The sequence below is a fragment of the Myxine glutinosa genome, chromosome 2 (genome assembly GCF_964187855.1).
Source record: "Myxine glutinosa chromosome 2, kmMyxGlut1.1, whole genome shotgun sequence".
In the NCBI taxonomy this organism is placed as follows: domain Eukaryota; kingdom Metazoa; phylum Chordata; class Myxini; order Myxiniformes; family Myxinidae; genus Myxine; species Myxine glutinosa.
In genome coordinates this window covers 27256571-27277538 of record NC_136262.1, presented here as the reverse complement: position 1 = coordinate 27277538, position 20968 = coordinate 27256571, and the positions used below count along the sequence as shown (strand labels likewise).

The following is a 20968-nucleotide window of genomic DNA, read 5'->3' as shown; positions in this document are numbered from 1 at the left end:
TGAAAGTTTAAATGTGGTTCCGGGTACATCTGTATCCCATTGGTTGTCGGAAGGTTAAGCATACCCAATATCCGAAAGAAAAGTAAAGGCCAAACAACACCAAAAGTACTTTACATAAATTTAAAAAATATTTGGATCATAAAATGTGGGGAAAAAATACCAAAGCAGTGAAGCAGCAAAAAATTGAATTTAAAAGAAATTAAAAACACAATCGGTAACCATGGCAAGCAGCTTTACTTTGTACCACGTCGATGACACACGTCGCTAAACATGGCCGAGATTTCTCTTTGTACGAGAAAAACCCGAAGCAGCAGCAAAGTGCATGCACAGGAGCAGATGAGTGTTCAAAATATCTTGCTTCAAAAAGTTCATCTCACAAAACGCTGGCAGAACGACGTGGGCCTCATAGCGACGACAAACTTTGTTTTTTAATAGATGTGCAAAGTCTCCACCATGCAGACAAACGACAAACGTTAGACGATAGAAAAACAACCAAAAAGTTCAAATAAGATCATGTTGTAAAAGCATCCCTGTTGAAATGAAAGTTAACGCAGAATACATACATTTACAAGTCACTGTGGTTAAAAAACAAAAAAAAACAACACACTGATGCGGTGGATTGGTTACCTGCTTTTGACAGGTGCAAAATTAAAGAAATCCTTACTCAGTGGGAATTTAAAACAAAAAAGCGAAAAAAAACAAAACAAAAAAAAACGTTGGAGCATTCAGGTAACAGAAAGAAAACCTCAAATTCAGTTACAAATTCTGCGAACGTTGCAATCGCCTAAAAATTACTCATTTTCACGGTACCCTCAGCGAGAACTGGAGCGGGTCGACGATTGTGCGGGTCATGCTTCATCGCGTTGTCCTCACTGGGTTTGATGTCCATTGGTGCTCGGTAGACGATTCCTGCACCCTACGGCGGAATGGCGAACCGTCCAGGATTAGGTTCTTAGCCGAGGAATTGTTCGTGAACTTCTTGCGAGTGCCCTTGATGCTCTGCCAGGAGCTTCCACGGTCAACGACACCACCACTACCACCTTAGCAAGAAACTGGTGGTACCGAATTTGCAAAATAAAAAAAGGGAAAGCAATTCTTTCATTCATTCGTAAGAATATTTTATGCTGCACAATTATAAACAAGCACGAATTTACATCAAAGTCGCCTTCAAACCAAAACAGGGTAGGAGGACACGAGATGCAATACGGCAGCATATAAAAGTATTCACACCACAGTGGCCTTCGAGTACTGGGAAAAAGCAAGCTGGAGGAAATTTGGAGTCGCCAAAGTACGCTCAATGAATGAGGATTAAAAAAAAATTTTTAATCTCACTCCAATAAGCAAAGGAAGGAAAAGGAAAATGCAGTGGATGCATCGATCGTTTGGAAGTCCTTCAGAATGCAGCATTTACGATGTGAGATGTACTCGTTAGAGATGCTCCTGTAGAAAGTGCAGCAGCATGATCTCATAGTGCTCACCCGACTCGGCGCACCGAATGCTATGCCGCTCGTTGGGATATATCTGCAAGACAGACGGGGGCAGCGCAGAGGGCATCGAATGGGTTTCTATGCTATGCCACCCAAGTTAGTAATTCCATTAATTAATGTAATTAATTAAGTTAGTAATTCCAAGTTAGTAATTCCAAGTTAACCCCATTAATTTCATTCTCAAACAGGAAGTTCAGCCAAGCAACAAAACACTGAAAAATTGGACCGTGGCACAAACGGGACATGATAAAACGAGGCAGGAAACAGATGTTTCGAGACACTTTAAGTTCAGACTTTCTTTGCCGTTTTGCCGTTTGCAATCAATGTATTCCTCGGATGGAAAAGTCAACCATTTTGAAAAGTCTTGCCTGTAGTTGGTATGGCTTTCCCATCCTGACGAGCTGCGATACCAGCATGTTGGTGTGGAAGAAGTGGACATTCTCATCCAAATAGCCATGCAGGATGAGAAGGCGATTCGGCCTGTCGGGTGGTAAAGAAGATCGAAAACAAGAATGAGTGATTACACCGGGCGGGGGGGGGGGGGGGGGGGGGGTGAGGGGGAGGCAGAGGGGCCAGGGAGGGAGCAAGGATAAGGAAAAGTAAGGAAAGAGGAATGTATGGCACATACAAGCAAGGCAAGGTGAAGTTTAGGGGGAAATGGGGGAGAGGGGAGAGGGGCGGTCAAGAACTTTGCCTTTTATGCACAAGAATAAAGTAAATATTTCATCAATTAGGAATTCAATCAAAAAACGTTATTGTATACAAGTTATATAACACATGGCTTATGTTCACGGTGAATTACCATTGCCTTTACCCAATCCAAGAGCCGGTCCTGTAATAGGCCGCAGTTCTGATTTCCAGCAATATCAGGGACTGTTTGTTTCAGGGCTGTAAGAAGCAGCGAGAGCATAGTTCTCCGTCAAAAGAAAAGAAAAAAAGCCACACTGACCAAAATAGGCTGCCATGGCGATAAAAATAGCCAATATTGCAGAAAGCATGTCGAGTATGGAACGCTGTTACAGGTCACTGGTTCAGATGTCACTGCTTTGGCAGTATAATGTTTTGTGCTCAAGTGGAGCAGTCATTGTAGTTGCGTTTTAAAAGCACGTCGGTCCGTAAACATCCTTTAATGAAAGAGACCGAGCATTGTGCGGATTCAATGACGCATGGCCCCATTTGCACGATGTGTGCTGCATTATCAAGCTATCTGGGGAGTTAAAATTTGTGCTTGTAACGGTGTGGGGTTGAAAGAATGAGCTATATAAAGTAAAGCTGGCACAGATCTTTGTGACGAGTCCAAAGGCCTTTTAGTTTCCGATGCGTCTTCTACACTTGCAAGTTCAGAACCAAGGGGGAACCAAAATAGTTTCATCAAATCAAATGGATGATAAATGCAGGCCTATGTGGGCAAGGCTTGCATTGGACTAATCAGGAATGCCTTTCACACAAATCACGAAGGACATTATCTCCACATTATCATCGATTCGAGAGTTGTGTGACTTCGGAACTCCACGAACTAACGGTGGAAGCCAAGCTGTGGGGCAGCAGCGGGCAGCGAGGTTTGACGAGTCAGCAAATTGTATTTTTGGACTCCTGCGTTTATTGTTAAAGCACAAGGAAAATGAGGAGCTCGATTGCGAGTTAAGCGGTTTGAGCTAACGTGGTCACCATTGCAAAATCAAGTAAAAACGTCAAAAGATGTTTCTTATCGTTTTCACATGTAACACCAATCTTCAATCAAGTCGGGGGTTTGCCATTCTTGAACAAACTTGATATACACATGGGGACGACCTTGGGCATCATTGTGGTTCATATTTAGTGCCACATTTAATGTAGAAAAAGCTTTATCTAGTAGCACAATTGCTATGCACATAAATGAAAGCACAGCCTTTTGCCAAAATCGATTATGAAGGAATAAATTATACCGACTCCTTCTTAAAGTCTTCTACCGACTCCTCTCCGGCCTAGCTCCTGCTGCTCTGTCTGTGCTCTGTCCCCCAAATATTCCCCGCCCCTCCTCCCCCGCCCCACAGATCTACCGATGTCCATGTTCTCTAATGTTGTGCTTGTGTGCTTCCACCTCTCTCTCTCTCTCTCTCTCCCTATCTCCCGCTCCCTTTAATATGTGTTTTATGTGTCCGCTTATGTTTTTTTTGTGTTTAATGTTAGCTCTTACACGAGCCTCGACTTTGTATACAAAAAAAGAAAAAAGAAAAAAACCAAAAAGAGAACATAGTGGGAAACTGCCAGCTGACTCGATCACTCCAAAATATCCAGCGTAGCATTTGAGGCCAAAACATGTTAACTGCCGATGTGCTTATATAACACGTCGATCATGATGGTTACATCACTCGGACAGATTCCAAATGCACTTTATACCAGAGGCCTCCCTGATACTGAGGCCCATACCATTACAAAGGCCCATGACGCAAACGTTACAAAGCTTGGCAGTCTTCATACAAGTGAATAACTGACCATTTTGAAGGCAACAGAAAGTTGAGTCACGTGGTGCAACTGCCAATCCGCCATCTAAGCACGGTGTTACTTCCTCTTTACCGTTTTCCAAATTGAGGCAGTTTTATAACCCCCCCCCCCTCCCCCCCGTAGGTGCGGATTAATTTGAAGCAACCTTTAGTTGATAATTATAAATTTCACGTAAATGTGGATTAATTAGAAGCAACTTTTACATAATTTATTGTTTCCGACAATCATTTCCATGTTACAGGAGGAACAAACAGACAGTATTAGCCTATTAAATACACAGCATAGAGCATTGTGAAATTCCAAAATCATCATATTACTTAGCAGCAAATATATCACGGCATATTTCGTTTAACAACACACACACACACACACACACACACACGTATATATATATACAGACTTGGCATTTAATATGGAATATATTTTTTTTCCTTGACTTGGGTTTGCTTTCTGAACTCTGTATATAAATCTGGTGAGTTTCTTTTACGCTTCGGTGATTTCTTTGTTAAAAGAACCATGTCACTGATTTTCTGTCGCAGCAAGAAGTCAATAACAGGATTATATCACAGGTGGCGTGACAAAATGTACGGACAGGTACATTTGACGATTGACTTCACAATCGGGTATATAAGGGTTGTTGCGTTCTGTATTAGTGGAAAACAACTGCTGCACGTCTACAAAAGTTATTGCCGCTTCCTCTGGAGATGGTCCGTCAACTCGACAATGCTGTTTGTCATTTAGTGGTGGCGTTACGAAATTCCGGCATGAAACAGCGTGCTATTGCTTGGCAGTGTGGCATCACTCAAGGTCAGGTGTCAAATATCCTGAAACGAAATGCTCAGAGGGGTGTCCCTACTCCAATACCGAGGCCAGGACGTCCCCGCAGAATCACAAGGAGGGATGATCGCCAGCTGCACCGGTTAGTCCGCAATGGCCGTACCAAGTCAGCTAATCGGCTTCGGGCTGTGTGGCAGCAACTGACAAATGAGCCTGTATCCAGAAGGCTAGTCAACCAACGACTGGTTCAAGCAGGCTATCGTGCCAGGCGTCCCCTGAGAAAGCCACGTCTGACCAGACAACACCACCAGCGCCGATTGCAGTGGGCCAGAGAGCACCGTCAATGGCAGCCAGGACACTGGAATCACGTGATCTTCAGTGACGAGTCTAGATTTCTGGTCTATCGTCAAGATGGCCACGTCCGAGTGCGCAGACAAGTGCATGAAGCCTACAACGAAGATTGTATAGTGCCAAGAGTCCAAGCTGGAGGTGGTGGGGTGACCGTTTGGGCTGCTTTTCATGCAGGGGGCAAAACTGACCTGGTTGTTCTGAATGGAAACCTGCACCAGTTCAAGCACAGGGCCATTCTGGAAGAAACATTGCTTCCATTTGTTCGTGCAGCCTTTCGAGGAAACTTTGTCTTCCGAAGATGATAATGCACGGCCTCATCGTGCTCGCATGATCCAACACTTTCTTGCTGACCGTGGTGTAGAGCAGGGGTTCTTAACCTTTCTAGTGTCGTGCCCCCTTTAGCAATTGTTGCTCGTCTCCACGCCCCCCTCCACCTACATCTGACGAAGCCGCTCATTGGGGAGAGCGTGAGAGGAGTTTGCCCTATCGCCGGGGGGGTCTGGAGGGTCCCCCCCAGGAAATTTTTGAATTCTAGGTGCTCTGTGGTGCATTCTGAGGGGTTTGTTCGTTGATATTGAAGCCAGCCAGGGCTGGGCCCTGGGCCCTGGCTATTGACGTAGATTCTGTTAACAGCCAGGGCCCTAAGCATGGCAGCCAGGGCCAGGCCCTGGCGGGCCCTGGCTTATTTCAAACACTGGATCTGGTACCCCTGAACAGATAATGTTCTTTCAAAATAACAAAGGAGAGATTACAAACCTCGTTTTATTGCATCAAAACGCAAACAAGCTCAAGGCACGGATCGATGAAAGGAAAGGGTAACTACACAAAACACGTTTGTTGAAATGTCACGTCAAAGGACGCAAAATCAATGAAACAACAATTTATTCACTAAAGAAGCAATGCCAAAAATCTCACTAAATTTTAGTGAGATGGTTGGCACTGCTTCTTAGCTATCAGATCCGGAATTCGTGGTCGCGTGCCAGAGAGAGCATAGCGCAGATCTCCTTCAACGTTCAGCTTGCTTCTGTATTTGGTCTTGACAGCGACCAGCGCGGAGAATGCAGCCTCGCAGAGATACGTGGATCCGAACATCGTCAGAATCCGAACAGCTTGAAGCGAGATCAGAGGATAAACAGGAAGATACTTGACCCAGAATGTCTCCAGGTCCAGAATTTCAAAGTCATCCTCAGCCGAGGAGTTGAACTTCAGCTCCAGAAACTCCTCCTGGACTTCGTCCGAAACATCAGCTACGTCGCATTGGAATGGGTTTCTGATGAATTTCCAGGTCTTTCGCTTTTCGTCCAAGTCAGGAAAGTAGCAGCTGAATTCCGCTTTGAGTTCAGTCAGATGATCGATGATTTGGTTCTTTAACTTTGAATCGAGAAGGCCGTCCGGAATGGCAGAGTCCAAGTTTGGGAAACAAGCTATGTTTCCGGCCTCCATTCGGCATTTCCAGAGGTCGAGTTTAGCCATGAAGGCTCGAATGGCGTCGTATTGCGTGATAATGTTTATGTGCTTCCCTTGCAGTTTTTGGTTGATACCGTTGAGTGCTTCGAAGATGTCTACGAGGTAAGCTAGAGACAGTTGACATTCTCGGGACTGAAACATTTTGTAGAGATCCGCCCCCCCCCCCCCCCCCCGCTGCACGTCTAGGAATGTTGCGACTTCTTCCCTCAGCTCGTAGACTCGCCCCAACATGTTTCCCTTCGAAAGCCAACGCACGTTTGTGTGGAAAAGCAAGGCTTGATGATCGCAGTCCAAGTCCTTGCACAGCTGTTTGAACAGGCGACTGTTTAAGGCTCCACCTTTGATAAAGTTGACTACCTTGATAGCCAGGTTCAGGAAATCCCTCATTTCAGCGGGCAGGGTCTTAGATGCTAAGGACTCACGATGGATAACGCAGTGTGTACCAATAGCAGAGGTACTCTTTTGTTTCACCTTCGTAACGAAACCCGAACGCGAGCCAAGCATGGCCGGAGCTCCGTCTGTGCAAACACCTACCAACGCATCCCATGAAAGTCGATTTTCTTCGAAGAACTTCGATACCACTTCAAAGACATCCGCTGCTGTCGTGTAAGTTTCCAGGGGATGACAAAATAGCATTTCCTCCTTCACGCTGTCGCCTAATATGAAACGAGCATACATGAGCAGCTAAGAACACTGAGCCACGTCTGTCGTTTCGTCGCATTGGATGGCAAAGACAGGCGAGGCCCTTATCTGGTCAGTCACTTGTTCTTTGATGTCCTGAGACATTTCATCGATCCGTCCCTTGATGGTATCGTTCGACAGGGAGATAGCCGAGAGTTTGTTCGCACTATCCTTCCCCAGGATGAGCTCTGCCGCTCGCAGTAGACTCGGTTTAATGAGAGTCTCTCCGATTGTATGGCTCTTCTTGTTCTTTGCTACTAGCAGGGCAATCTCATAGGACGCCTCAACGATCTTTGACGTCTGTTGCCGAAATGTCCCACTGCTGTCCAACTTAGCTCGCTTCAAGGCTTCCCTTTTCGCCACGAAGAATGCCTGTGATTTGTCTGCTAGTTCAGGATGGGTTGTCCTCAAGTGGCGTTCCAAACGTGTTGGCCGCATGGCATCATTGCTCAGAGTCTTGTAACATATAACGCACTGAGGAACCTCTGCGTCACCCTTTTGAAGTGCCACAAATCCGAACTTGATGTACTCGTCTTGGTATTTCCTCTTTTTCGCACTCATTGCCATTGACTTCGCACCATTGCTCAGTTAATAAAGTCGGAAGAAAAAAAGAAGTGTTAATTGAGACTGAAACAAACTAGGATTATATAAGGCGCTATCTTTTCGGTTAATTAATTTTTTTCAGTAGGGGGATTATAATTTCCGTTTGGGGTTATTTAGACGTTTATACTGCCGTTTATACTGCCCCCTCTGAAAATTGCTCACGCCCCCCTTGGGGGGCGCGCCCCACAGGTTAAGAACCGAGGGTGTAGAGCATATGGAGTGGCTTGCCATGTCCCTGGATATGAATCCGATAGAGAACGTGTGGGCAGAATTAACACGTCAAATCGACAACTTGGACCAGCAGCCTGCCTCTGTGCGTGAATTGCAGCAGGCTATTGTAACTGCATGGCAAGCGATTCCTGTCCAAACCTTGGCAAATCCCATGAACAGCATGCCTCAACGTGTACGGGCTCTCCTGAATGCTCGTAGGGGTTACACGAAGTACTGAACTGTAATTTTACTGTCCGTAATCCCAGTCGTAATTTAAATTTTGTTTAAATTTTTTTTGGCTAATGTGCAAAATAAAGAGATACTTCTGGAAAACGCACAGAAGTTTAACACAGTACTGCCCGTGAATTGAGTTCGATATCAGTTTACATCACTTTCAAGGATCAATTTATTTGCTTCGAAATGTCAAATGTCAAATCTGGTGTTGATTGCAGAAAGTATGGATGGAATGAAGGAGAAGATGAACAAGTGGAAGGAATGTATGGAGACGAAAGGTCTGAAGGTGAATATCGGAAAAACAAAGGTGAAGGCAAGTGGTAAAGCATGTGGTGAGGTGGAAAGAACTGGGAAGTGGCCATGTGCTTTGTGCAGGAAGGGTGTCAGAGTGAACTCAATTCAATGTACAATGTGCGCTGAGTGGGTTCATCAAAAATGTAGTGGTTTGAGAGGGTCATTAATCAGTGTGGCAGCTACATTCAAGTGTAAGGTGTGCACAGAGGGAGCTGCAGATGGAGGAAATGTTGAGTTGGATCTTGGAGACGGCGTGAAGCTGGAAGGTGTGAAAACATTTTGTTACCTAGGAGACATGCTGAATGGAGAAGGTGGATCAGACTCGGCAACGGTTGCTAGAGTGAGATGTGCATGGAAGAAGTTTCGGGAACTGAGTGGCGTGCTGACGAGGAGGCGAGTGTCGTTGAAGCTGAAGGGAAAGGTGTATGCTGCATGTGTGAGAAGTGTTATGATTTATGGGAGCGAGACATGGGTAATGAACAGCAACGAAGGCTGGAAAGGGTGGAAATGCGAATGGTTCGGTGGATGTGTGGAGTATCGTTGAGAGAGAGGAAGACAAATGATGAATTGCGAAAGATGATGGGAATAGAGCCTGTGATGGATGCTGTGAAGAGAAACAGTTTGAGATGGTTTGGTCATGTGTTGAGGAAGGATGAAAGTGACTGGTTGAGAAGAGTGATGGAAATGAATGTGGAAGGAAGTAGAGGACGGGGAAGACCGAGAAAGACTTGGGTAAAGATGGTCGAAGAAGAAATGCAGGCAAGGGGGTTAACAAGGGGAGATGCAGAAAATAGGGCAAAATGGAGAAGATTGTCATGGGGACCGCAGGGCTAACCCCCGCTCTTGCAGGGAAAATGGCCTTTAGAATGCCTGTTGTTGAAATGTCAAATGTGGTTTTTGTTTCTTTTAAAGGTCACATTAACAAAATCTGGAATAATTGCAACATAATTCCAATGAACTTTTGCTTCTAAGTCATCTTGAAAAGTAAGTTCACCCCCACAAAAAAAATATTCCATATTAAATGCCAAGTATATATATGTATATATATATATATATATATATATATATATATATATATATATATATATATATATATATATATATATATATATATATATATATATAAATAAATATATATATATATATTTTAATCGGGAGCATTTGAAGCAGCATTCTGTTGCCTTATACACTGCCCAAGTTAAATTTATACACTGCCCAAATATATATATATATATATATATAATTTTTTTTTTTTTTTTTTTTAATCGGGAGCATTTGAAGCAGCAATCTGTTAAATTCTGTTAAACACTGCCCAAGTTAAATTTTTGCTCTGAATTTAAAAATAATACTTTTCCTGTAGTTTTGGATTAATTTGAAGCAACTTTTACTTTATAATTTTTTCTCTCTGAGCATTTCTGTGTTTCAGGGTGGGACAAACAGACAAACAGCATTAGCCTATTTTATATAAACTAGCGGGGTCACCCGTGGGAATCCCACGGGCATGGATGTGTGTGACATTTCGACATATTGAGTTATATGCTGCACATTCATTTTTACAAAATGGTTACTGGCAAGTCATCAGATCCAGAAATGGTGTGAATTTAGTTATTTCACATAATATGTGACCCCTCACTCCTCTCCACCTGACACTCTCCTGTCTCCACCTGATACTCTCCTGTCTCCACCTGACACTCTCCTCTCTCCACCTAGCACTCCTCTCCTCTCCAAACCCTCACATCCCTCTCCTTTCCAATCCCTCACCTCTCCAATCCCTCACACTCCTCTCCTCTCCAATCCTTCACATGCCTCTCCAATCGCGCCTCACACTCCTCTCCAATCGCGCCTCACACTCCTCTCCAATCGCGCCTCACACTCCTCTCCAATCGTGCCTCACACTCCTCTCCAATCGTGCCTCACACTCCCCTCCAATCACTCCTCTCCAATCGTGCCTCACACTCCTCTCCAATCGCGCCTCACACTCCTCTCCAATCGTGCCTCACACTCCTCTCCAATCGCGCCTCACACTCCTCTCCAATCGCGCCTCACTCGCCTCTCCAATCGGCTTTCCCCGTCTCGTTTCTCTCCTTTTTCTCCCGTCTCGTTCTTTTTCTTGCTCCAAATCGGCCCGTCGGAATCGGAAATCGGCCCGTCTCGCCCGTCGGAATCGGAAATCGGCCCGTCTTGCTTTTGTGCTTGTGCGTAAATAAATTGTGTTCATGACACCATTTCTGGTGTTGGGCTAGCGGCTAGGGTGCCGGCTTAGGATCCTGGGTTCGAATCTCGGTCGATCGCCGAATTAATGCCAGGGGGGTTGACTCAGCCTGTCATCCTTCCGAGGTCGGCTAATTGAGTACCAGTTCACTGGTAATTCCCTGTTTGTCGTTGAAGGCGGCAAAAAGGGTTGGCGTCAGGGAGGGCATCCGGCCGTAAAACATTGCTTCAAAAAGGGGACAAAAAAACAACAACTACCACGGTCCCCGAAAAGGCCAACCCCCGCTTTGCGGGGAAAAATGGCCTCTAAACGGTGGTTTTTACACCATTTCTGGATCTGATGACTTGCCAGTAACCATTTTGTAAAAATGAATGTGCAGCATCTAACTCAATATGTCGAAATGTCACACACATCCATGCCCGTGGGATTCCCACGGGTGACCCCGCAAGTTTGCATTGACGTTCGTCGATGGACTCGTTCGCCCGTCTCATTCGTTTTCTTGCTGCATCCTGTTCAAGTCTGCGTTCTTCATCGATCGTCTCATTCATTTTGGAAATAGAAGTTTCCACGCAGCGCATGAATTGTCACGATCCTCAAGAGGAATTTGTCTCGTAATCATCAAATGATAAATGGCAAGTAAATTATATTGTGGAAAATTAAAGATTTCAAATAAACCTATTTAAAGTGTATTCGCACATAACTAATTTTAAAAAACGAAGAAATATCTCTCGGTAATTTCCTGAAACATATTTTACTTCCGGCTAATAATGTTGAATTAAATAAAAACGAATAAATATATGTTGGCATCATTGTTGACGTTTTTGTGACGACTGTCATCAAACGAAAAAGTAATATATCTTAACGGAAAAGCAAAAGCGAATTTTTAATATATATCGACACGTTGCCGTCGGTGTCATGTTGGGCGGTGTATGATACACCATGACGCGATTTTTAAAAATATATCTCTGCATTTTCCCGCGTGTGTGGAATGTTCTCAATTATTGCTGACACCGTGTCCAAAACCATCGATAAAAATGAAATCATATGGTGAGTTAGATTGGAGATAAAGGCGTGAGAGAGACTCAATGGCCTTGAAGTTGAAGTTACAGGCGTTTGAGAATTCATTTCGTTCTATAAACGGCAACTTTCATTGGATTTCCTTCCCGTTTTTTTTCAACCGAGTCGAAAACTATGTTAGCGACTGTGAAAAATGAAATGATATATCGAATTTTTAATATGTATCGACACGTTGCCGTCGGTGTCATGTTAGGCGGTGTATGATACACCATGACGCGATTTTAAAAAATATATCTGCATTTTCCCGCGTGTGTGGAATGTTCTCAATTATTGCTGACACCGACTCTAAAACCATCGATAAAAATGAAATCATATGGTGAGTTAGATTGGAGATAAAGGCGTGAGAGAGACTCAATGGCCTTGAAGTTACAGGCATTTGAGAATTCATTTCGTTCTATAAACGGCAACTTTCATCGGATTTTCTTCTCGTTTTTTTTCAACCGAGTCTAAAACTATGTTAGCGACTGTGAAAAATGAAATGATATATCGAATTTAAAATAGATATCGATACATTGCCGTCGGTGTCATGTTGGGCGGTGTATGATACACCATGACGCGATTTTAAAAAATATATCTCTGCATTTTCCCGCGTGTGTGGAATGTTTGTGGAAAATTAAAGATTTCAAATAAACCTATTTAAAGTGTATGCGCACATAACTAATAAAAAAAACGAAGAAATATCTCTCGGTAATTTCCTGAAACATATTTTACTTCCGGCTAATATGTTGAATGAAATAAAAACGAAGAAATATATGTCGGCATCATTGTTGACGTTTTTGTGACGACTATCATCAAACGAAATAGTAATATATCATAACGGAAAAGCAAAAGCGAATTTTTAATATATATCGACACATTGCCGGCGGTGTCATGTTGGGCGGTGTATGATACACCATGACGCGATTTTAAAAAATATATCTCTGCATTTTCCCGCGTGTGTGGATTGTTCTCAATTATTGCTGACACCGAGTCTAAAAGTAAAACCATCGATAAAAATGAAATCATATGGTGAGTTAGATTGGAGATAAAGGCGTGAGAGAGACTCAATGGCCTTGAAGTTACAGGCCTTTGAGAATTCATTTCGTTCTATAAACGGCAACTTTCATCGGATTTTCTTCCCGTTTTTTTTCAACCGAGTCTAAAACTATGTTAGCGACTGTGAAAAATGAAATGATTTATCGAATTTGATTTGAAATAAAACTGGGGGAGAGCAAGACACCACGGGCCTACAAAACAGGACTCAAAGCTATGCGAGTTAATAAAATGGTGGATATTTGTTTATAGCCACTCCCAGAATGGGTGGAGCTATGGGTGGAGCTACTCTGCAAACCGAGTAAGCCACACCCCGGACAGACACCCAACAGATAGACAGACAGACAGACAGAATCATCTACGGCTATTATAATATAGATACTAGCCGAAACCCGTGGAACATCCACGGAAGGGAGGATGTGGTGTATGGATAGAGTGTACCATTATGGATGGCATAGGGGATTTGCTTGTCCGAGTAAGAGTTAGGAAGAAAGATGAGAATGAAGAGTGCGTATATGAACAACGATCGACACCGGCACAAATGCATGCTCTGGATTGTCCACTCAGTGGACGGCTTGCTTTCGCCTTCGCCTGTCCAATCAGCAGACAGCTTGCTTCGCCTTCGCCCAGCAGACGCCAATACGATGGCGTCGTAAGATGGCGTCGTATCGGCAGGTTATCAGATGCTTTTGGGCCCCAACGTCACCTAATTCAGATTTTTCGAGTATGGCTGTACGTGATAAACAAAGTGCGGTTCGTAGATCGGAAATCCATTAGTGCCGTGGGCATCGGGTCACTGGGTGCGGCGTAAAAGGGATAACAAAGTCGAGTCCTTACGCTATTATTATATAGACTAGCCGAAACCCATGGAACATCCACGGAAGGGAGGATGTGGTGTATGGATAGAGTGCACCATTATGGATGGCATAGGGGATTTGCTTGTCCGAGTAAGAGTTAGGAAGAAAGATGAGAATGAAGAGTGCGTATATGAACAACGATCACCGACACCGGCACAAATGCATGCTCTGGATTGTCCACTCAGTGGACGGCTTGCTTTCGCCTTCGCCAGTCCAATCAGCGGACGGCTTGCTTCGCCTTCGCCCAGCAGACGCCAATACGATGGCGTCGTATCGGCAGTTAATCGGATACTTTTGGGCCCCAACGTCGGCTAATTCAGATTTTTCGAGTATGGCTGTATGTGATAAACAAAGAGCACGGTTCGTAGATCGTAAATCCATTAGTGCCGTGGGCATCGGGTCACTGGGTGCGGCGTAAAAGGGATAACAAAGTCGAGTCCTTACGCTATTATTATATAGATATTGTTGCGGTTTTGAGTTTTGTATAATAAAGGTTAAATTTCCCCCTCAGTCACACAAACAACATGCAGCCTCGCGATAGTGCAGATCTCTTAGTATTTGTGAGAATAGTCCTTTTCCGGTGTTAGTTCTGCGTTGAGTTGAGTAAGGAGCATAGGTCCTTTCATCGCTTCCATTGTCCTATGCCGCCTCCATCGCCTTACATCTCTTAGTGCTGCCTTTGGCTTTTTGGCACGAATTAACACGAGGCCGGCCTGGAGGGTCGGGGCGGGACCGAATGAGGGCGACAGAGAAGCTGACGGAAAGCACGAGCCGCCAATCAGGGCTCCGAGGGTGTGGTGGCAGCACTGCGTCACAGGGCGTGGTTGGAACATTCGAGAAGGCTCAGGGCGTGGCAAATATAACCCGTCGCGTAAAGCCCCCAGAAGGACTCGTGAGCAGTAAGAGCGTCGAGCAGCAGTTGAGTAAGGACTCGCGAGTAGGAGCGCGGTGAGCAGTAAGAGAGTCGAGCAGCAGTTAAATGAGGACTAAGTTGGCGAGCAATTGAGGTACGAGGACTCGCGAGCAGTTGGATTGGAGAGAGCAGTGCGGTGAGTTGGCGGTCAGCAAAGGACTTTGAAAGATACGGGATCGGCGAAAGACACGCATGAACCTGGATATGCGCTCCTATGAAAGTGACGCTTGGTTGAGCTTGAAGCCGAGCCGCATATAGTGCATTGAGTTACGCGAGTGATAACGCGCTGTGTAACCTCCAGCCGCGCTGAGAGACGCGTACTTTGCCTTCCTACCTCATCGGCTGTCGTTTGTTCGGGAGACACGCTACGAGGATCCTTCCACCGCCTGCTTGCCTTCTTCAGGGGACATGCTGGGACCGTGGAGAGCTGGACGGGGCCGTTCCTGGACGACCACGTCGGCGCGTTTGGCCTGAACATCATCCTGCCTGCAATTCCCTGTGTGAGTGTGAACGGGCCCGAGTCTGCGAATAAGGATAAGACTGATTAAGTGCTGCTCTGTGTCTCTGCGTCTACCGATCATTGTACATACTTGTGGGAATAATAATTAAACCTGTGTTCTTCCTTCCATTCGATCGTTCTCGTGTTTTCCTCATTGACTAAGCATGGTACGAGTAGAATCGCTCGAATCGGGTTCCACTACTAGAAAACTGCACGGACCACGTGGTACTCAATCCGCTCGGTGTACCCAAATCACACGTGGCTCGTGCGAGGCTTGCTTCCCCGCTTCCGTGGCGGCGCAGGGATTTTGGTACGAGTGAGACTTGGTCCCGAAACCCTACCTTGGGTTTGCCCGGAAGAGGCGTTTCAAGTCTCTCGGTTCCGCCAAGCCCAGAAAGAACAAGGGGCTTAATCCCCCCTTGGTAAGGGCAAGAAGGGCAGTGGAGAACCGTAACAATTGGTGTCCGGGAGTGGGATTTGGAACCCTAACAAATTTTTTTGGGACGAATTGGCCCCAAATTGCGAGCAGACCGAAATTTAGTTAAGATCAAATTTGTATTCGTACCATGGCTAGTCAAGGCGGTCGAATGCCGGTGGGGGTAGATGATGAGGAGGAATTAATGACCCAGGACCCACAGGAAGAGCTGGTAGACGAAGGAAGAATTGATGAGGGGGCGATAGCTGGCGAAGAAAATGTCGGCGCCTCGCATGTGGCGACGAGGGCCGTGCCCGCTGCGCAAGTGGGGGTTATGGACATGCAATTCTTCATGGTGCAATTCATGGCAGAAATGAAAGAAATGAGTGACAAATCCACCAAGGGAATGCAAGATGGGTTAAAAGGGTTGGAAAACAAAATGGGCGGTCAGATGAAAGAAATGAATGCGAAAATGGACGCCCAAATGAATGACAAATAAAATAAATGGAAAAATGGACATCCAGAGAGACGAAGCAAGGAGTAACATGGAAAATTTTGAAAGCAAAATTGGTGGTCAATTGAAGGAAATGGGGGACAAATCCACCCGGGAATTGGAAAAAATGAGTGGCGTCGAAGAGATATATGAAAAAAGCGGGGGACATTGGGCGCAGGTTGGGCGAGGAGGTCGCATTGGGACACGACGAGGTGACGCGGTGTGAGGAACGCGTGGTGAGCGAGGTAGAGCAGAGCGCAGCTAAGTTGACCGGGGCTATAAGAGACGAGAAGAGCTGACGGTGTAGCGGGGTGTAGAAGAGCCGACGGCCACCGAATTGGACAAATTTTTATGCGCGCCGGCGGTCGTCGAAGAAATAATGGAAATTGCAGAAACAATTGGGGCCGAAGAGACGGCAGAGTTAGAAAATGAATCGCGGGAGAAAGTAATGGGATGCGCACAAAGTCTGTATTTGCATCGTGATGTTGTGGTTGCTAACAAAATGGAAAGTTTACAGGTGCTGGCAGGAAAGAAGGTCCCCAAGGTGAGTAGGAATAATGGCGCAAGTGCGTTTGGCGTGAAAAGGGTTTTGGCATGCTTGGGGAAGAAACGAAACCCGGGCCGTCGTGGAAGGTCCATTGTGCGGTGTACGAGGGCGACTGGTGCGCGTGTGAGAGAAAAGTGTGCACCGGAGCGCGGGTGTGTGCGAGAAAGGTGTGCGCCAGAGTGTGCGGTGACGGAGAGTGTAACGGGAGAGTGTGTTACAGGGTGTGCGAAGGAGTGCACACCCGAGAGTGGGGAAAAAAGGTGTGCGAGGATTGGGTGTGCACCGGGAGAGTGCACACCCGTGGGTGTTACAGACTGTGTGCGGGGAGAGTGTGTTACAGAGAGTGTGCAGGAGTGCACACCAGAGCGTGTTGTAGAGTGTGTGCAGGAGTGCACACCCGGGGGTGTTAGAGTGTGCGGTAGAAGAGTGCGTCGAAGAAGAGTGCGTACTGAAGTGTGTGAAAGGTGTGAGGGCGCCTCGGTGTGCAGGTGTGAGTACGGTGTGTGAGGGAGAATGCACACCAGAGGATGTGGAAGGGGAGTGTGCGGTAACAATGTATGGGAGGGCGCAGGGACGCCTCGGTGTGCGAGTGCGGAGTGGGTCGCGAGTGGTGAGAACGCGGCTCAAGCATCGACACCGACCGGGGTAGCGTTTAGCGTGACGGATAGCCGACGTGAGCCCCCGGTGAGTTGTGTGCGGCGGGGACCAGCGGGGATCGATGCCACGGCCGTGTCACAAGAACCGACGTGCACGATTCGTGCCGGACCCCGCCCTGTATGGTTGTTGCCGTGCCGTGGCGGCAAAGGCAATCGGGCGAGGTTCAAGGGGAGGTCGGAGATTTTGGAGCCACGCACCTTTGCGGGTGCGGTGCTCCGACCATGGGCGGTTGGGGCCATCATGCGTGGGACCGCGAGGCCCCGCGCAGAGATGGGGCCCTGAACCTCGGCCCATCCATGCCTCCTCCCCTGGATTGAAAATGCCGGACGGACCCAACCTACAGGAGACAAACCAACTGCATGGATCGCTCGGCCTTTCGAGGTCGAGCCATGACAATGTATTTCCACACAAAGAGGCTCAAGTGTTGTGGACGAATGAGGATAGTGTACCCTACATGGGGGAATGATAGTTTAACCATTCCTCACACGGTCAGGGCCCATGAGCATTAGATTAGGGGAATGGCAGTGTTAGGCCCATGGGGGTGCCAGCGATGGTTACCTCCATGGGGCACCGAAGCTAGCCGAGGGAGGGCCAGGATAATTGTTAGGGAATTAGAAGACGGTAGAGACATGAGATTTAAGTAGTGACATTTGTACTGTAGTGGGGACATAGAGAGATTAGATGGATGATAATGACGAAGGGCGTGCTTAGTGTAAAGGGAAGACGGGGAAGCACGAGTTTAGGGGAAAAGCAGTTAGCTCGATGATGCTGTGTGAGTGAGAATTTGTGTATTGAGGAATAAAAGGGAATTGTGTTTGAGGTGTATGGATAAATTGGTGTGTGAGCACAAAAGGTGTGCAAGGAAAGTAGTGTGGGAGATAATTGGTGTGTGAAAGTAAAAAGTGTGGAATGCTTGGTGTGGAAATAAAAGGTGTGGAATGCATGGTGCAAAGGACTGAATGGGGGAAGAGTGGAACCCATTCGCGAAAGCCCGGGGGGGGTAGTGTAAAGCCAGGGAGAGGGCTGAGGCAAAATTTGTATGGATATTGACACCTGTGGTGCAGGTAGTGGCAAGTAGTGCTTTGGAGGGTGCATGAGTCAGTGACATGGCTGGGCGTGTGGTTTAATTGGTGCGTATGGTTATTGGGGCACTCCGCCACTGGCAGTTTGTCGGCCAGGTGAGGCCGCAGGTAGGCTCTGGGAGCCAGTTAGGGTAGTTGTGAGTTGTTGAGTGGGGCCCGAGGATCCAAGGGAAGGACCCGGGTTGCCCAATGCCAAGGTGGGCATCAGGGGTAAAGTGCCAGGAGGGGCCTTCCCCAGTTTAGGTAGTCGCAGGAGCAGGTAAGCTCGGGTGGCGACTTCAGTGGCGGCGGTGCGCAGGTAGTTGGACCTGCTAGTGGAGCCACACGACTCAGCCCCGAAATTGTGCACGGGCACAGAGAGAAAAATTGGGGAGTGAGACCCAAATTCAGATGGCATCACAGAGTGGGCAATGGGAATTCGGTTTTTAGAACCACATAGTTTAAAGAGGAACCAGTTCCAGTGAGTAATACTCAGTTCCAGAAAGAGGATAATAAGCTTGTTACATACACGTCAGGTGGGTCGACGACAACCGTTGACTACTTGATGGTGCGTAGGCGAGATAGGGGGCACCTCCGGGACACAAAGGTGATCCCGGGGGAGGAGGCTGTTTCACAGCACCACTTGGTTGTCTGCGACGTAAGGGTGAAAGGTGCGAGGAGAGCTCGGCGGGTGAAGTACCAACCGAGAATGAAGGTGTGGAGGTTGAAAGAGGTGACAGTAAGGGAGGCATTAAAAGAGAGGCTGAGTAGGGTCGAGGATGATGTGGTTGAGCTTGAAAGTGTTTGGATGTCAATGAAAGCTAGTCTGTTGGGAGCCGTTGGTGAGGTATGTGGATGGACAAAAGGACCACCGAGGCACTCGGAAACATGGTGGTGGGATGATGAAGTTGGAAAGAGGATTGACGAGAAGAGGAAGAAGTTCAAGGAGTGGCAGAAGGCGAAGGGTACGGGAGCAGAAACAGCAGAGCATGAAAGTTATAAGGCAGCCAGGAAGGCTGCAAAGAAAGAGGTAGCAAAGGCGCAGGAGGCATGTAGGAAAATGTTCGGAGAACGCTTGGATTCGGAAGAGGGTCAGAAAGCAGTATTCAGGATTGCAAAGCAGATAGCGAAAGAGAGGTGTGATGTGATGGGGGTGAGTTGCTTGAAGGATGAAGTGGGACAAATCGTTGTCGACCCAGATGGAATTAAAGGAAGATGGAAAAGATATATGGAAATGCTGTTGAATACAGAGAATGAATGGGATGGCAACATAGAGAGTAACCCAGTTTTAGGACCGGCAGAGAAGATAACTGAGAAGGAAGTTGAGGAAGCGATAAAAGCAATGAAGGGTAGAAAAGCGGGAGGGCCGACGGGAGTTGTGGGAGATATGTTGAAGGCAGCAGGAAGTTGGGGTGTGAAGAGAATGACAGAGATCTGTAATCTGGTGGTGAAAGAAGGGCGCATTCCAGTGGATTGGGAACTGAGTACCCTCGTCCTTCTATACAAGGGGAAAGGTGACCCTCTGGAGTGTGGCTCGTACCAAGCGATAAAGTTATTGGAGCATGGAATGAAGGTATTGGAAAGGGTGTTAGAGAGGAGGATAAGGAAGAAAGTGAAGATCGACGAAATGCAGTTTGGATTCATGCCAGGAAGAGCAACGACAGACGCGCTTTTTATTGTGAGGCAGTTGCAGGAGAAGTACATGGAGAAGAGGTAGAGGTTGTTTCTTGGGTTTGTTGATCTGGAGAAAGCATTCGATCGGGTTCCACGCAAAGTATTGACATGGGCATTGAGGAAGTTAGGAGTGGAGGAATGGTTGATCAGAGTAGTGATGGCAATGTACAAAAGAGCGCGCACAGCTGTAAGGACGAAGGACGGGAACAGTGGTGAGTTTGAGGTGAAGGTGGGAGTGCATCAGGGGTCGGTACTAAGTCCACTACTATTTGTAGCTGTGATGGAGGTGCTGGCTCAGAACGTAAAGGAGGGTTTACCGTGGGAGTTGTTGTATGCAGATGATCTGGTGTTGATTGCGGAAAGTATGGATGGACTGAAGGAAAAGATGAACACGTGGAAGGAATGTATGGAGACAAAAGGTCTGAAGGTGAATATCGGAAAGACGAAGGTGATGGCAAGTGGTAAAGCATGTGGTGAGGTGGAAAGAACTGGGAAGTGGCCCTGTGCTGTGTGTAGGAAGGGTGTCGGAGTGAACTCCATTCAGTGTACAATGTGCACTGAGTGGGTTCATCAAAAATGTAGTGGTCTGAGAGGGTCATTAACCAGTGTGGCAGCTACATTCAAATGTAAGGTGTGCACAGAGGGAGCTGCAGATGGAGGAAATGTTGAGTTGGATCTTGGAGACGGCGTGAAGCTGGAAGGTGTGAAAACATTTTGCTACCTCGGAGACATGCTGAATGGAGAAGGTGGATCAGACTCGGCAACGGTTGCTCGAGTGAGATGTGCATGGAAGAAGTTTCGGGAATTGAGTGGCGTGCTGATGATGAGGGGAGTGTCGTTGAAGCTGAAGGGAAAGGTGTATGCTGCATGTGTGAGAAGTGTTATGATCTATGGGAGCGAGACATGGGTAATGAACGTAGAGCAGCAACGAAGGTTTGAAAGG

The 20968-nt window shown here is 46.7% G+C and overlaps 1 protein-coding gene across 4 annotated transcripts in view; it reads right to left on the bottom strand.

Moving 5' to 3' along the window:
- Positions 1-168: 168 nt before the first annotated feature.
- DPP9 (dipeptidyl peptidase 9) overlaps positions 169-20968 on the bottom strand; it is a 92261-nt gene continuing 71461 nt past the window's right edge. For 2 of the 4 annotated variants that reach the window (XM_078773029.1, XM_068108600.2), the window contains 2 exons: positions 1856-1967; positions 169-1521 (listed from right to left, as the gene is read on the bottom strand). In XM_078773029.1, the coding sequence (XP_078629155.1) occupies positions 1429-1521; positions 1856-1967 (205 nt within the window). In that variant the 3' untranslated portion in view covers positions 169-1428. The remainder of the gene's footprint in view (positions 1522-1855; positions 1968-20968) is intronic. The other 2 variants (XR_013622632.1, XR_013622633.1) reach the window with 1 other exon arrangement.